The sequence below is a fragment of the Corvus cornix genome, chromosome 22, assembly GCF_000738735.6.
Source record: "Corvus cornix cornix isolate S_Up_H32 chromosome 22, ASM73873v5, whole genome shotgun sequence".
Classification (NCBI taxonomy): Eukaryota; Metazoa; Chordata; class Aves; order Passeriformes; family Corvidae; genus Corvus; species Corvus cornix.
In genome coordinates this window covers 2779191-2796459 of record NC_046351.1, presented here as the reverse complement: position 1 = coordinate 2796459, position 17269 = coordinate 2779191, and the positions used below count along the sequence as shown (strand labels likewise).

Below are 17269 nucleotides of genomic sequence, written 5' to 3'. Positions count from 1 at the left end.
ACAGTGCTCTTAAAGCAGCAGCTGTAATTGCTGCTTCTCATTCTGAAATGAAATGACAATTGGCACATTATGGGAGCAAGTCTGGGGTGTCTCCTGGTAGTGGTACACCCTTTTCATGTGAGAGGAGAGCAGCCAGGCTCTCTGGGACAATCCTACAGGAGATTGTTGTACTCTAGGCACACAGCTTTTAAACCCAACTAACTCACAGCACCTGAAATTCTTGTGAGTACAAAGAGATTTTTATGTCCCATTCTTAGCAAAAAATATCTGAACACTGCTCCAGCTCTGGCCAGCCCTCACACACTACAAGGCTTTAATTCTGACTTTGCAAAGACGAAGCTGAAAAATCCACCTCTGTGTATCCATCTCTCACCGACTCTGACACAAACTTTGTTCCCATCTTATCAGTATTTATAAAAGTATCTGTATTTTTACAAAGAATCCTGTAACTGGAGCTGGCTCGATAAGGCCAGGAGCAGGAACGCTCTGTGCTTGCCAGGCCTGTGCAGCACGGACAGACCCTGCTCAGCCCAGCAGGGCAGAGACTGCAGCTCCTTCTGACCTCCCATCTGTAGGAAATGGAGCTGAGAGCAATTCTATCTTATCCAGCACCGCTGGGAGTAAACACTGGTCACAAAGCATCCTCCAGGCCTTCAGGAGGAATTCTCAGAGAGTAAAGTCCAGAATGGTTCCAAATTTGGAGCTGAATCCTGATTTAGTATGCACCAGCCTCTTACCTATAAACACGACAGACCACTTAATAGAATCCTGGAATGGTTTAGGTTGGAAGGGACCTTAAAGACCAGCCCATTCCACCCCCTGCCATGGACACCTTCCACTGTCCCAGGCTGCTCCAAGCCCCGTCCAGCCTGGCCTTGGACACTCACAGGGATGGGGCAGGCACAGCTTCTTTGGGCACCCTGTGCCAGGGCCTCCCCACCCTCACAGGGAACAATTTCCTCTGTACATCTCACATAAATTTCCTCTCTTTCAGTTTGGGCCCATTGGTCCTTGTCCTGGCACTGCAGTTCCTGATGAAACCGTAAACTTCCCTTGTATGCTCCTTCCTTGGAAGTGAAAGCAAAGCAGTGGCCCCTGAACACCCCTGTCCTGGGCCACGCCAGCTCCAATTACACACGCCAAACACTAAGTAACAGTGTGCAAGACCTAGAGCTCTCCCAGCACCCACACTCCTACCTGAAGGAACTGCAGGGCTCATGGAACCAGGAAATACACACTAAACAGGGCAATATTTTGTCTCAGTCACCAGAACTTCCCATGACAGAGCTGGGGACTCAAAGAGGCTCAAGGTGTTCGAGCAGAATGGAGAAGCAGCGTGAAAACATGAGGAAATGAAGGAGCACTTCCCAGAGCCTGGGAGAGCACAGGAATGCAGCAGAGCAGGATGAGAACTCAGGCATCCCAGCAATGAACTTCACGGTGAGTAATGGGAATAATGCAAAAGCAGAAGAGGATTTCAACCAGCAGTGAGGTGCAGAGGAGGCTCCCACAGAGGATGCTCCCACAAAGCTCCTCCCAGCATCTGAGGGACAAGGACCCTGCCTGCTCCTGCCCACAGAATGAGCTGGAAGAACCAGGGGTGCAATTTGCGTCTGAAATTCCACCACGCACCGCTCACATCTTGTTTGGTCATAAGCTCATGTAGCACTGTTGAAGTAAATGAGGAATTATTATTTTTTATAAGGAAAAGAGGAGCAATGAGTATGTTTCACTCAAAATTTTGCACATAAAGTTTTTTCTGTTGATAAATGACAGTCTCCCAGCCTGTATTTAGATGCAGGTTACATGGCAGAAGTAAAAGGTTGTGAGAAGATTGATCTTACAACTGAGATATTCATTAAAACACTTAATTAGAAGACATGGGAAAATGCACCTGAGAGTCAGAGGCTCCTTGATCTACCATAGAAAGGCATTCCAGGATCCAGGGGCTGAAATTGAAACTCTAAAATAAGGTGGAAGTTAAAGGCTGGAACAGTTCAAGGTGTAGGTCCAGCACAACTCCACACACTGACAGCTTTGCAAGGGTGCGTCCTTTTGTGACCTGAATTATATACCTCAATACACTGCAACAACTTCAACAGCTGTAGGACTATTCTCTTTTTTTATAAATACCAGAATAAGGCATTTTCTGACCTTAAAATTCACTGATTTGTCTTCAGACAACAAACAGCAAGTTACACAAACTGCACCACTAAAACATATATCTCTAAACAAACTTCCCAGTCTTAGCAGAAAGTGTTAGGAAACAGTTTAAAATAGAAAAATGCCTGTTTCCATACTCTCAATTCTCTGGCAGCAGCTCAGAACATTAAGTCATGTTTACTTTCCTTCCTGGAAAATCACCCCTCGCTCTCCCCCTAATGTCAGCACTGCCCGTGCTGGGAGCACGGCCTGGCTGAGTCAGCCCAGCTCACACAAGGCAGGGCACAAAGAGGGTCCTAATGAAGTGAAAATTAATTCAGCTTTCTCTTTTTCATGGGGATGCTGTATCCAGCACGAGGGTTTTCAGGAGTATCTCACGATTTTTGTTTTGTTTTGAAAGTACTGGTTGAACTACAGGGCATAGTTCAGGAATCCTGGTGGTTTATTTTGGTTTTCAAGGCCCGAAACACAAACGAGACTTCGTAAATTGCCAAGCACAAGGCAAAGATCCTACAAACACTCGCAGGGAATCACGGCTTCACTTTCAGATGGAATTTTTACAGGTATGTACAGACACAAATGTGTAAATAATGTTTTTATAGCAAACTGTTCCATTAAACAATTCAAATCCTACGCTTTTCATACGTGTACAGTGAAGCCTGAAACCAGTGTCAGGAGGACTCAACATCCCACCAGTGAACTCAACCACAGAGCACCTGGAGATTCCCTCAAGTCAAGGTAGAATGAAACTTTCCCAGAATCTGAAATTCTTGGACAAGAATGAAAAGAAACTTGGAAGACAGTCCTCAACTCCATCAAAATGTGATTTACACCAGAATAATCCCAGTGCAAAGAAAGTGCTGCCTTATGCAAGATGATCTTGCATTTATTCTTGCATTACAACTAAAAAAGTTTTGAAGCAATTCAAAAGTTCAGGCCCAAGTTTCACTGTGAGTCTCAGAGGGAGAAACTTTTTGAAAGTAGGATTTATAATTTTCTCTTATTCCTCTGGTAAAAAAAAAATATCCCATTTACACAAAGTTCTGGATTTACAGATTAAAAATATAGAAAACAATAACTAAAACGGGTGGTACCAGTAATCAGAATGGTGCCATTCCCACCTAGAATGAACAAGTCTCCTCATGATAAATAGAAATAATCTGTGCTCTTGAACCAAGAACATGGAGGCAGATTAACAATTAGGGTTTATGCCCCTTACTCTTTAATCTGCAAATTAAACAGAATTAGGAAAATGAAGAGAAATACAAGGAATACAATAGAGTTGACCAATTATACAAAATCTCAGCAATTCTACTTTACATTTCATACACCACCACATTATTTTGCTTTCAGACTTTTCCTGGACAAGGTGCTGGAGAGGGTACACAAGGCCAACTAGGGGAAATATTTTTATTAAGTACTTCAGGAAATGAAGCGGATGATCCCAGGTCACTAAAAAAAAACCAAAACAAAAACAAACCCAAGCAATCGTTCAAAAAAATTACTCCAGTCTATAAACAGCAGCTTCAATGTTCATGTCACCCAGAACAAAATAGTTGCATAAAACATCTTAAAAAGCAGTCCTGTAAAAAAGAAGAAAGACAAAAGAAAGGCGCAGCATGAAGTCATTTCAGACAACCAGTTTTGTGAGAGCTTTAATGGCACAAAATGTTTATAAGCTACAACTTATACATGTAAACTGTATATAATGTTACAAAGTGCTAACTAATTTATGAAGAATGCATAATCACTTTGGCTCAGTTAACTCCAAGATTTCAACAAATGTCAATTAAAAAATTTGAGTTTTTAACAATCGTCAGCTTTCACTTTTGAAAACAGTAAGTAAATATGCATTTGCTGCAGTTAGGTCAGCCTGCTGCATCTTTAATGTGCGAGTTTATGCATTTTTTCTTGATCCTATTTACAAATAGTCTAGGCCAGTTTTCACTGAATGTAAGAAAAATGAAGCCTACTTTTTTTTCTTTTTTTTTTTTTCCAAAACTGTAAACAGGTATAAAGCTTTTTAAACAACATTTATCTTAACAAAACTCCAACTCTCAATAGTTGAAACCCCTTTTGGAATGATGCAACACTGTGTTCCTGTTCATTGTAAAACTGGAAGTTGCAGACTTTCCTCCAAAGCTTAGAGTAGGGTCTCAATAAATACTGCATTGTATCCCAGCCAGTGTTAGAGTGACCACGGGGCATTCCTCAGCTCTGGGTTTCACAGGTTTTACTCCAAGTATCATTAGGGGTGTTGATACTCCAGCCACAAGCTTGCACTGTTATTTATCAGATACTCTGAAGAATTACCTTTTAATTTAGAAAGGGGTAATTTACTGGGTTTTTCTTGTTAAAAAGTACTCCCTACTTAGTAAAAATCTCTTTTTCCATTGCTCCCATTTCATACAAAACAAGGTGCTGTGTTAGAAGTGAAAGTGGTCCAGCCTTTGTCCCGCTCCCTCGGATTTTAGGGCTGGAAAATGAAGTATTTGATGCTCTCTAAAACCCCCTCCACCACGTTCCTCTGCCCGCCCCCACCTCTGGGTGAAACCCAATATCCACACCCAAAACAAACCCGCACTTGTGGGCAGCTCAAGTGCCACTAAGTGTTCACAGCTAAAAGAATAAAAAGCAGATTACTCCAGAGGATTTGTTGTTCACCCTGAAAGCATTCTCTGACAGCATTCAGAAGTAGAGAATGAAAATAAATACAGTTTCGCAGTGGGTTCATACTTAACTTTTTCATTTCCTGGGAGCTAACTGAAGTTTTTTAAACCCAAATCTCAGCTGGGATTTAGCTTCTATGCATCAACTGGTTCAAGCAATCACTGCTCTATCAAATAATCAACTTTATAAAGTCTGATGCAAGCAAACAATTATAGGTAGCTGTTCTCTCCAGATGGCTGACTAGATTTGCTTATTTCCTACAAGTCAGCCTACTAAAGTTTTTATTTAAATGAGATTTTTGCTAGTCTTAAAATTAGCATTGGTTCCCTAAATACTTAGTATTAAAGTCTATATCATATTTTTTTTAATATATTCATATATATATAAAAAAAGAGTATTCTATCCTTCAGAGTTCATGCTACATGTTCTGAAATCCAATAAAATCTATTTAAGGACACGACTGTCCTGATGCTTTGTAACAATTTGGTACTAAAGCTTCACATTTTGAAAAGAAGTGTCACTGAAGGAGGACAAGGTTTAATGTTCCCTAAGATAAAAGTTCAACATCAGTGAGGAATCTACCCTAACATGAGACATCACGAGTGACTTTCAGGTTCCAAGTATCCCCGAAAAGGAGATTGTACAGTAAACAATGAGAGAGAGGAATATTGAAAATTCATTTGCAGAAGACATTTCAGAGCTTTTACAACTTCTGAACCTTTCTGCACCTGCAAGATTGTCCCCCTTAAGGATGAGTCAAACGCTTTTCCTGCTGAAACTGCCGGATCCTCGGGGCTTTAAATGGTTCCACAACAAACAGAATAATTTCCTTTTACACAGAGCCTACCTACACCTACAGCTGTTGGGTTTTTCCTTAACTTAGAACTACTTTGAAAAGGAAAATTTCACACTGAAAATTTTCCCTTAAGAAAACAGGTAAGGAAAAGAAAAAGCTTCTTCACATGCAAACAATGCAATTTTTCTAGTATTTCCTAGGTATCAGACAGGTTTTCCTACAAGGAATAAGGAGCTGACTTCATAGAAAAGACAAGATTACAACAATTACCTAATATTAAAATATGCTGATGGATTAAGTTATCCTACTTTAAAATTTATGCAGTCTTTGCCTCCTGCAAATCAAATGGTGCTTGTTAGCCAATACAAGGGACTGAGTAAATTCCCCCCAAAAGCTGATTTAAACTGGGTCTTTATTGCCAGTAATTTCTTAGTTTATTCCACAACCAGCTTCTTTTTTACAAAAGAAAAACTCTTTTCCACTCCAATCACTGATTTCCTTCCAAAGAGACTGTTTTGTCACCACCATGCAGTCAACACTTAGACCATGCACAACTGCAATTGAAGTCAGGTTGCACTAAGGAGGCAACAGCATCACTGATAAAATTAAACTTGCTGGTGGCATTTTGCATTGAGAGAAGCCCTTGCAACATAGAGACAGTTGTAAACTCCATCCAGCAACTCTGACGTGTCTTGCAGGCCAAGAGGCAGGGGAATGGGAGAGAGGGAAAGAATGTGGATAGCCAAACACCTCAACAGAGTTCCAACACAATACTGAATTCCAGAGTTAGCAAAAACCTGGATATGGAAGGAAAGGGTGAAGTCAGGGTCATGCTTAAAATGGTCTCAAGTCAAATGTACTAAATGAGACAGTAACACCTTCACAGGTCACGTGGGGTCCAGGTTTTGCACTCCATGGTTCAATAAGTGCTGGCTGAAGGTGTGGTCAGGCGTTTCCCAATGTAGATGCTGAAATAAAAAGTGTAAGGATATTGTATTGCACAAGAATACTCCCCGCTTTGCAAGAGTTCCCACACACCAAACTGCTCTAATCCCTCTCTCAAGCCTGAGATCCATCCACAGAGTTCCCTTCCCTTCTATAAAATTACTTACAGGGAGGTTTTGAATGAGCCTGGAAGGATCAGTGCTCTCAGTGCTCCCCCAGACTGGTTTTCTTCTCCAGTCCCAGGCTCATCTGAATCCAAAAGCTTTTGTTTTTTGAGTACCTGACACAGCAACACTCCCAGATAACTGGGGTAAAACAAATCAAGTGCTGCCTATAGAGAGGGGGGTGAGCTTTTAAAACTCTGAGCATTGAGGATCTATGCAAACACTGACCACAAGCAAGATTTAAATCGCTGCAGAAATGCACAATTTTGCTGTAGTACAAATATCTCACACTACATCCTCACATATTCTATCCTAATTTATTTGACAGTGTACAGGAATTTAAAGAGACACTTGAACTACATCCCCAGAAACAAACACAAAGTTAAATAAAAACATGTTTTGAGTCCATGCCTTTGCCCCATCCCAGAAGAACATAAGATGGATAAACAGAATGTAAGGATTTAGGCAAAGTGAGAGATTATGTGGGATTATGCAGGCAATGAAAACACTGCTGAGCAGAGAAACAGCTGATCTTGCAGGACACATCCAGTATTTCATTTCTCTAAGTACTCAAACCTTGATTTTCAGTAACATCACAATGGAGCTCTAAACTGGGAATTACAGAGTTTGTGCCACACACACAACCTCGGCATCATTATTCGTACAGTGTGGTTTCATAATGGTCAGTAAACGTCATTTTTTACCTATTCTAATTTTCCCCTTTATAACTTGAAGCATTTAAATAGAAGGCACATAATCAAACTGCACGTTACAATTGCAAAGGTTATTTGCAAACTCATCCATGCATTTTCAATATAACTTGATTTATTCCAGAAATAAAGCACATTAAAGGCCGCAAAGTTTTCATTGTGGCAAAGTTTTCCTGCTTTTGTAAAAGTGCACCAAGTTTGAGTGAGGGGCAAAAATTGTTATTCTAGAAAAAGCCCTTTTCAGCAGTTGCTGACATTCAAGCAAAGTGGAAAAGCAAAAGTTGAAGGGAGAATTAGGTTAATACTTACCCTAGTCCCAGAGCCAAAACATGAGATATGAACAGAGATGGAATGAAAACCTTAAGAAATTCTGCAGAGAAAATGCCACCTTTTTTCATTGCTCCACTTTTTCTCATACTTAGAGACACTGAACGCTTAGGATGTCTGAAATGGAATTCCCTGGAAGAAGAGGGGGAGGGGGGGGAAAAAATTCAACAAGACTTTTTTGTTTCTTTCCCTTTTTTTCTTTTTTTCTTTGCACACAAATGCACAGATCTCTGTAGAACATTTTTTTTTTTTTTAAGTACAAAGAGCTAGAGATCAAAGCCCGAGATTCCTTACACAGAGTAAGGAATCAAAGAGAATAAGAGGAGGGATTGTGGAGAGACCACTTACACAGACAGTATAGACACAAAGGGAGCAGGAGCTGCAGAGAGAGGTAGGTCCGAGAGAGGGAATTTCAGGATGTGATTTGTTAGCAAGAGGCCTCATTTTTTGTTCCAAACACAGATACAGAAGTCTGCCAGATTTAGACAGCATCCTCTATTTTAATAAAAATGCTTTGCATTCAAGGATCTCAAGGTTTCCCCTTCTGTGGATGAACATTACATATTTTACATAGAAAGAAAAAAAGGGACAGAGAATTTAGGAGACTTGCTCAACACTCTTCCACTCAATAAGCCAAGACTAAATCCCATGGATCCCAGCTCCAAGTACCCAGCTCTCCCATTAACAATAATTTTGTCAAGAAACCTTGCAATCAGCTTGCTGTGACTTTATATTACCTCCAAGTCATCCTGCTGCTATTTTGATTTTCATACTTCATTGTTTTGACCTTTTTTATCCTCCCCACAGAGAAATCAATCTCTTCCTAAGATGAACTTATTTTGACTGTGAGATTGCGACCATCCTTTCCTTCATCTATTCATTAAAATATATTAACATTCATTAAAAACCCAGAGTTGAACTCACTTGGGAGGAATGTTTTCAGGCCTACTTGACCAGTCTGACACCCAGTCTGCACTTTTCTTCAAAACTTCCAATTCTTTCTCTCCTTCTACTGCTTCTTCTTCGGACTGAAACACACAGGGGACAAGCCTTGTAACACTCAATTAGCTCCTCCTCAGGGTGTTAAATTGAGAGTGACAACCACAGTGGTGACATGATAAGCCCCAAATGGTGGCACCTGATAAACAAGCAAGTGTTCTTGGACTGCTGATTATTTCAAAGAGATTTGATTTTTGCCAGCAGAAGTCAGGAAACCACTAATTCTATTACTATTTCCACATCATTGCAAGCTGTTTGTTTTTTTTAACTAACAAAAACAAAGGAATATTTTAATCCTAAATGTAATAAACCAGAATTGTGCAAAAAAATATTTACAAATGGAAAAAAACATTAGGTTGATGGCATTCCATTTAAAGCCCACAGAACGTGACTAAAAGCATGGGAAGTCAAATAAAAAGGTTTCAAAACCAGTATTTTGACTTTTTAAAGGTGTTATTAGTCATTTTAAATTTGTATTACTTGCAACTAGTAGCTTCTACTGGGTGAATCCCAGATGCAGGAGGCAAAGGCAAGCACTCACTCTAACTGTATATAAAAATTTAACTTTACATCAATAGATGCAAATGTTACCATATAGGAAATGAAATAAATTAGGAAGAGTAGAGAACACCACTGCCTTTAACTCCTACTTAGTATTAAAACAATCTCCTGAGTGACTCTTATTAAAATAAGATAAACCACTTACAACATTAAGTGGGAACCACAGCAAATCAAACAGCACAGTCACAAGTGAGATGCAGAGCTCACCAACACCTTCATTCAGACCCTTCTGGCTCTCAGGGCAGAATTGCAACAGTCCCAGGTCTTTGACAAAATTAAATGCAAGGTTTCATTCTTGCAGGAATGTTTCATTTATACTGCTGAAGACAGCAAATTCTATGAAATCATCAAACTAAGAGTTCAGCATTAGTCTCCTCTCAGTTTGTGCTATGGAGATTACTCACTGTCGTGTGAATGAGTGTCTGCACAGCAATCACTGAACACCCTGAAATCTTGTGCAGAGATATCAACACTTCAAACCCAGCTTTGACACCCGGTGCCAGCAGGGTTACACAGTAACACGACTGCTAGGAAAGAGGCATTTCTCAGATACAGATGGAGACTCCTTTTTCCCTCACTCCAAAACTATTAATCTCTATGTTAAATTTCAATTAATACAGAATTTGAGTATTTTGACATCGCAAAGAGCTTGTTCTACCCCTCAAGCCTAGATCAAATATCCACAACTTACAAGTGTATATTTTAAAAGTTAAGGAAGAAAGTACCTGAGAACTACTGTCTTTACTTGTGTGCATTTCCACATCAAAAGTTATCTGACCATCATCTTGAGGTGACGGGCTGAAGAAAAATTGATTTTGTTATGTCATTTTGTCAAGTAAAGAATCATCAGTGTAGATAAATCTCAGCTGAATCATTTCCTCATGCATTTCTGGACATTATTCAGCTGAGTTACAGACTGCACCACCCTTCAGATCCCAAATACCAGCATTAGAAAGCCTTCCCAACCCCCCCATCTTTTCAACTTTTTTTCATTTATAATCCTACCCTTCTCGACAGGGTTGACAGTTGCTCCCTAAAGCAAAGAAAGCACTGCCCAAAAGTTCAGCTGCTACAGAAAAGATGCAAATCCCTTTGTTCTTGTAGGGAACCCTGCCAGTATTGTGAATTACATGTGTTTTTGTATCATTACAAGTGGAAACATCAGACAGTTACCACAAGCCAGCGACTATTCCAAACACTGGAGCACAAGAGAAAAAACTTTACCCATCCACAGGACAAAAAGGGCAATAAACTGCAGGCAGAGCAGCCAACACTCCTTTACCTGTCACAGTGGGAACTACCTCTTGAACTGCTCTGTCCTGACTCGTGCTGGGCATCCAGGAGGATTTTTTCCATGTCTCCATTGTGGATGGAGGAGGAGGATGGGACGTGCTCCAGGCCCCCATTCTTGCCATTGCCGTTGTCGTTGCTGTTGCCGTTGCCGTTCATCTGCAGCTCCACCCAGGAACCTGTGGGGCAGCCACACGTCACCCCATGGACACCCCAGCACTGAACACACCTTCAATTTATCAACTGCACCCAGAGGGAAACACCAGCATGCTGGCTTCAGATAACACACACTGCCCTGAGAGAGCTCATAAACACGGCACAGAGACAACAGTGACACGGTTCTTCTTCTTTCATCAACACAACCACCCCTAAAAGCTGCGTTGTTGCTCCCTAACTCTGGATTTGGTCAATAAAATGTCCCTTTTCTCCCCAGCTATTAATACTCTAATCAGCCACGTCTCTCTCTGCAGTTTGGAGCTTCAATTAACTATGGATCACTCCATTACATGTCACCCTGTTCTACATTCCTTTCTCAAATAGAACTTTCATCCCTGTGCCCCCTACTAAAAAACTCCCCCCTGTGCAGCTTTATATTCCCCCTTCCTCTACTTCCAAAGGCCTTGGATCAATCCCTGATTTTTCTATACATCAGGAAGGCTGCCATTCTCAGGCCCCATTCAGCTTGCTTTGCCCTGGCACAAACATCTCCCATAAAGCCCAGATTTACTGGTTTTTCCCCCATTTTTTGGTAGTTTTACCTATGGGACATTCATGTGTACACTAAGATTCAACAGAGAGCAAGAGTGTACCATGGATGACAAGAGCAGCTACTGAAAAAAGTTCACACACTCTGTAGTTAAGGTGAGGATTTTTATTTTTAAACGTATTTCACTTATATTTCATGTGCATATTAACTAAATGTGACAGTACTGATACATTCTTTAGTGATATGATTCAATGGGAAACAAACAGGTTTTAGAAATACATGTCACCACTACTCCTGTGTAATTTAATGTATTCCACCTGAAGGCAGGAGCTTTCAGGGGTTTTTTTGGATTTGGTTGACTAAAGTCTGGACATCTTCCCCAGCGAGGTAAAAATATCCAAGAAAAGCAAGCCTGAAGCTACAAATACAACATCTGAAACTACTTTTTGAGCATTATTTGTACAAGTTCCACACTTTAACACTGATTTTTGATTTCTGAAATGCACCTGGGAGTGCCTGCACTTATTTTTTGTAGCATGGTTTTGTCTCTGTGTCGCTCCATCAGTGACACAGGAAGGGATGTTTAATAAAGAGCCTGTTTCCAACTTGATTTGGTGAAGAATTCACCTTTAGTGTCGATTATTCACGATGCCAGCGATGTCCACGGAAGCATAATGCCCTGGTGGTTCCCAGCCTGGTTTCCCCAGGCTGGATTCACAAACAAGGAATTTTGGGTATGCACAGGCACCAGCTCAGCACTGCACACTAGGCTTTTCAGATAACCAAGTGTTAACAGGGAAGAGGCAGCTTTGCTCAGTCAGCATCAGACAGAGGCTGTGTTATTCCAGATTGGTGATGACTGCTGGTGTCTGAATTCCTAAACAAAACAGCCAGACTCTATGAGCTTTGTCAGGAAGGTTGTTCTGCCTTGTAGCAGCAAGAGGCCACACCTGCAGAAAAGCAGGTGGCAAATGCAGTTAGCAGGTGGTCAAAAGTTAGTTAGGTAAAAAAACTTTATATTCGCCAACAACCGCTTTTGGCCATTGGAAAATCAGGATCTGCAAAGCCATTTATGATTTAAAAAATCAGCAGAGGGCAAAGGTGAGGGGGGATGTGTTCTTCTGACACCAGAACACCCAGAGGATGGTGATCAGATCTCCTTACTCTGACACACAGCTCTAAATCCACTGCCACAAATAAAATTTACCTTGGGCTGACAAACTCTGTGTTTATCTTAAACACACCGTGGCTGTAGTAGGAAGAAACCCCAAATTCGAGTGTGAGTAAAGAGTCCCTGGGAGCTGAGCAGGAGTTGACATGAGGAGCAGCACGTTCCCACTTGACCTCACCGAGAATGACTCAAAATGCACCCAAGGAAGCTCAATCTGCCATCAAGCTCCAACACGCTCCCTACTCCCACTGGCACTCACAACCGGTTTTGGACAGAGAACATGACTGCGTTCAAAGACTGATTAGAGGGACATAAATCTCTGTTTCTTTAAAGGGATGGACAGGAATGTATTGAAGAATAAAGCGCCCAAATAACAGAGAGTGGGGTTTGCCCCAAGCTTTTTTGAGAACTAAGGAAGTTACATGAATCACCTGCCTGAGAACTTCTAATTTTTGCCTTATTTCTACTTGGCAGTAAAACAGAAAATGTGGCAGAATGAAGAGTGGTAGTAGAATTAAGAATAATAGAATTAAGAAATGTGGCAGCATCTCCTCCCTTCACAAATCATGTAACACACACTCTTTGGAGAAAAAAACAAACCAAACAACTGTCCACATAAACTGTATTTTTCTCCAAAATTGTTTGAATTTTGGCTTTGCTCTATGGCTAATTATTTCACTATGGATTTATATACACTGACTTTAATTCCATGTTTTTCCATAACTTGGTGGACTGTTTAAACAACAGGAGCTAAACATGTTGGGGAATACAGGTCTCATTTTGTTTATTCCCTCTGAGTTCAGCTGGGTGCATGAAGTGGAGATATCAAAGGCAGTATATAAATCAAACACCTGTATACATTTCATAGATATAAAAATACTCCAAAGTAGTAGCTCACAAGTAGTCTGAGGCATGATCAACCTGAATAAACTAATAAATATCACTTTTACAACGAAGTACAACATTAACAAAAAAAAAAAAAGAAGAGGGAAAGGGAAAGGAAAATAAAGCCAACCAGATTCCCACAATGGTAATTATTAAGCAGATTTTCCATGACAGAGCTAGATAGCTTCTTGCCTAAGGTGGGATTTCTTTTTGTCAATATGTAACAGAGCTTTATAATAATTAAAACACAGGAAGAATGTAGAATTCCCAAAGCAAGCAAGTTGGGTTTTTTATCTCTATGAACCCAACAGAGCACAGGTTACCAGTTTCATTCCCAGCTCTTCTGCCCTCCAAGTGCTAAAGGATCTTTGAATAAAAGGCCCTAAACATGCACAAATGACACACACAACACCATGAATATGTGTCTGAGCTCATTAGCCTGAAAAGTTCACTGAAAAGCTGAGAGAATGGCAGAAAATGCACCTCTCCCACCAAAGCATTGTGCAGGGACTGAACATCTGAAAGCAGCACTAAGCCTGAGTGGAGCTGATTGGGTGCATTTGTTTTGTTCCCAGAGCAGAGAGTGTCAAACATTTCCTCTCCTACCTTGTGCTCAGCTCCTCCAGCACTGAGCTGGGGGAGCCTCTACGTGCTGACCCAGCAGCAAGATCTCCGTGGGCAGATCCAGCCCCGGTTTACAGAGCTCTCAGCTCTTGTCGCTCCTATCTCCCAGCAGATTAATGAGTCCCACAGTTACCACACCACCAGAAACTAAAAATAAAATATACAGGCATCAAATATGGCCATTTCTAAAGTAAGCATCGAGTCAGGCACAGGGCATGTCGCAACTCTGACAGCCTAATTGTTATTTAAGTGCAACAAGCCTGAATAATTCGCCAAAATTATTGACTCAGGTAACATTGTTTAAGGCACCACGGTTATCACACAGTGTAGTGTTACCACAACACAATAGCAGCGTTATGAAATGGGCACAGTTTATTCTTCCTTTCATATATTTCCCATTGAGTTATGGAAAACCAACCAGCGAGTTTATTTCGTGGTCATCTAAACTTCATCGTAAACCACAGAGGTTACAGTTAGTCATTAATGCAATTTATTCACCTCTTCTATCCTTAAAATTTAGAGATGAAAAGATACGCTGAAGGAACTATTTATAACGAAGGGAAAGCATTTGCCAAGTAAGTACCAGAGCCTACATGATGTGCCTTACTAGTGTTATCCCAGGAACAAAAGGATGCAGCAAAGCAGCTGACAGAGATGCCGGATATAGAGGGAAATAGCTCACGTCAGTGCTATTGACTCAGCCACTGAATAAACTCATTCCCACAGCCACGCTCCTCCCCCTACCCCGCTGTATCCCCATCGTCGCTGTTCGGGTAAACTCCGTGTAACCACGCAACGAGCTTGGCCCGTTCCTCGGCGGACTCGATCGCCCCCAGCCCACTGCGAGGGACGGCGGCTCGGGTCCCGCCGGGCGCAGCACTCCCGCCGCACTCGGAGCCCGTTTTATCTACCGGGGCAGTGCCGCGCGGCCCCTCGGCTCTGCCGGCCGCGCTCCCAGTGGCTCCCGCTGCTCGGGGGCTGCGGGATCTGCTCGGGGGCTGCGGGATCTGCCCGGGGGCTGCGGGATCTGCCCGGGGGCTGCGGGATCTGCCCGGGGGCTGCGGGATCTGCCCGGGGGCTGCGGGATCCCCCCGGTGCGGGACAGCCGCGCCCAGGCCCCGCGCTGCCCCCGTGCCCCCTGCGGCGGCCGCCGGGCCATTTATACCCGCTCGGCCGCCGCCCATTGGCCCCCGGCGGCTCGCGCGGCGCGTCCTCCGCCAATGGCGGCCCGGGGGGGTCGCGGCCCTCACGGCCCCTCAGGGCCCCCCGCGCCATTTCCCGCCCGCGCCCCAGCGGCCACACTCACTGTTGAGGCCGGGCTCGCCGTGCGTGCCGTCCGCCGGCGGGTTGTTGTTGTTGTTGTGGTGCTGCGGCGGCTCCTGAGGGCTGGACATGGCGGCGGCGGCACCGCGGCTGAGGCGACTGAGGAGCCGCTGGGGCAACAACAACAAACCCGGTCTCCGGTCCGGGCCCGGCCGCCCCGCCCCGTCCCCCCGCGCTGCGCAGGCGCGGCGCGCGCCGCTCCCGCCCTCCGCCTCCATGGCGCGACCCCCGCCCGCGCACGTCCCGCGCGTGCGCAGGGGGGACGCTGAGGGAGCCGTGGTGGCGCGGGGGGGACGGGGACGTGGGGACGGGGAATGAGGGGGTCAGCCCGGCTGGGAAAGCCCTGCGAGACCACCGAGTCCGACCGGTGACCGATCCCCACCTTGTGCCCAGCCCAGAGCTCTGAGTGCCACGTCCAGGCCTTCCGTGGTCACCTCCAGGGATGGGCACTCCAAACCTCCCTGGGCAGCCCCTGACAAGGCCTGGCCACCCTTTCCATGAGGAAATTCCCGCTGCTGTCCACCCTGAGCCTCCCCTGGCCCAGCCTGAGGCCGTTCCCTCTCCTCCTGTCCCTGTTCCCTGCGAGCAGAGCCCGACCCCCCCGGCTGCCCCCTCCTGTCAGGTCCCCCCTGATCCCCCTTTTCATCTTGTTAACTTCATTCTGTTTTGACATCACTTCAACTTTACGGTTTATTTGGAGGCCTAGACTCTTCTTGGTGGAATTTTGTAACTTCAGTCCCATCTCTCTCAAACATATATCTATTCATAAGCATTTTGCTTCACAAAAGCTGTAAAGGAGTCTTTTACACCATAAAGTCCTCCCATCAACAGCCAGGAGAGTATAAATTGTAGCTTTTTCATTACTGTACTCACTGTAGGAGTTCAGTAACAGCAACACCATCAGAGTGAAGCCACGCAGACACAACTCCAGTAGTGTTCTTTGTTCTCTCCCCATTACAAATGCGAAGAAATCACTTTATTTCTGTGTCAGAACTGTTTTAAGCTGGAGAAAAAGCTTGTATGCACAAGTGTCGCAATCATCCCATACTAGAATGTCTGTTTTAAATATTTTTTGTCTTCGATTAATCTACACTAGTGTTGGATGTTTGAAACCCACGTTTTGTAACACCAACACTTCCCAATTTGACTGCAGACCCTGCATGACTGCTCCAAATATATCATCCTGTGGAAAATCTGGATGTCTCTGGGATAGTACTGGGAGAGAATTAGCTACATTAGTAGTAAAAAGAAAGCGGTATTTTAATTAATTTGATAAAACATCTGTTTACATGTGGAGGGGCCACAGAAACATTCGAGATTGGCGTCAGAACAATGAGCTACTTAGGATTTTGAATAGAAAACCTGCTCGGGTAACCCAATCCCACTTTGCAACCCTCGAATCACAGGCTGCCATGAGCATTTGTCACCACCCTCATTCAGGAAGCATTTGCCACAACACTTGTGGCATGAATATTTATCAGTCAAGTGGGACTATTAAAATTTCTGAGTCAGAAATAAATTGATCAAGATTATAGAGTGAGTCAATGCAGAGCCAGAAATAGCATTCACAAGGCCTGACTTTCAGCCCTGTGCTTGAACCACTACTTCAGGTTCCTTGAAGCATTTGAATGATGTAGTTAATGTTTGTAATTTGAATCCTGGGATGGAAAATGCTGTGACAATGGCAGGGTTGGAGGGACACAAAACCACATGTTAATAGAAGAGAAAAAATGGTCATAAATTTCTGGGAATTGTTTTTTGTACTGGAGTGCAATACAAAGGTTTTTCTTCTAGGAAAAAAAAAAACAAAAAAAACAAACCAAAAACCTTTAAGTCAATTGAAATCAAACAAGTAACAAGACCTGTGCCAAGACAATCCCACTGGTTTATCTCATGATTCCAAGGTGTTCTAAATGTTTGAAACAAGTAAAGAAG

At 43.1% G+C, this 17269-nt stretch overlaps 1 protein-coding gene across 1 annotated transcript; it reads right to left on the bottom strand.

Annotated features, from left to right (window-relative positions):
* Positions 1-3355: 3355 nt before the first annotated feature.
* Positions 3356-15508, bottom strand: BNIP3L (BCL2 interacting protein 3 like). The gene is made up of 6 exons (XM_039564282.1): positions 15318-15508; positions 10618-10804; positions 10061-10133; positions 8700-8803; positions 7758-7907; positions 3356-6597 (listed from the first exon to the last, which is right to left on the bottom strand). Exons 1-6 carry the CDS (start codon positions 15403-15405, stop codon positions 6549-6551), a joined length of 651 nt encoding a protein of 216 aa, XP_039420216.1. The 5' UTR covers positions 15406-15508; the 3' UTR covers positions 3356-6548.
* Between the last annotated feature and the right edge of the window lie 1761 nt (positions 15509-17269).

Bases quoted from the DNA above. Each gene is read 5' to 3' on its own strand.
- BNIP3L (XM_039564282.1), bottom strand. From the start codon at position 15,405: ATGTCCAGCCCTCAGGAGCCGCCGCAGCACCACAACAACAACAACAAC. The intron at 8,804-10,060 runs GTACTTTCTTCC...TGTGTGTTTCAG, and splicing joins GTAAAGACAGTAGTTCTCAG to TCCGAAGAAGAAGCAGTAGA. The intron at 7,908-8,699 runs GTGAGTTCAACT...CTCTTCTTCCAG, and splicing joins CCTGAAAACATTCCTCCCAA to GGAATTCCATTTCAGACATC.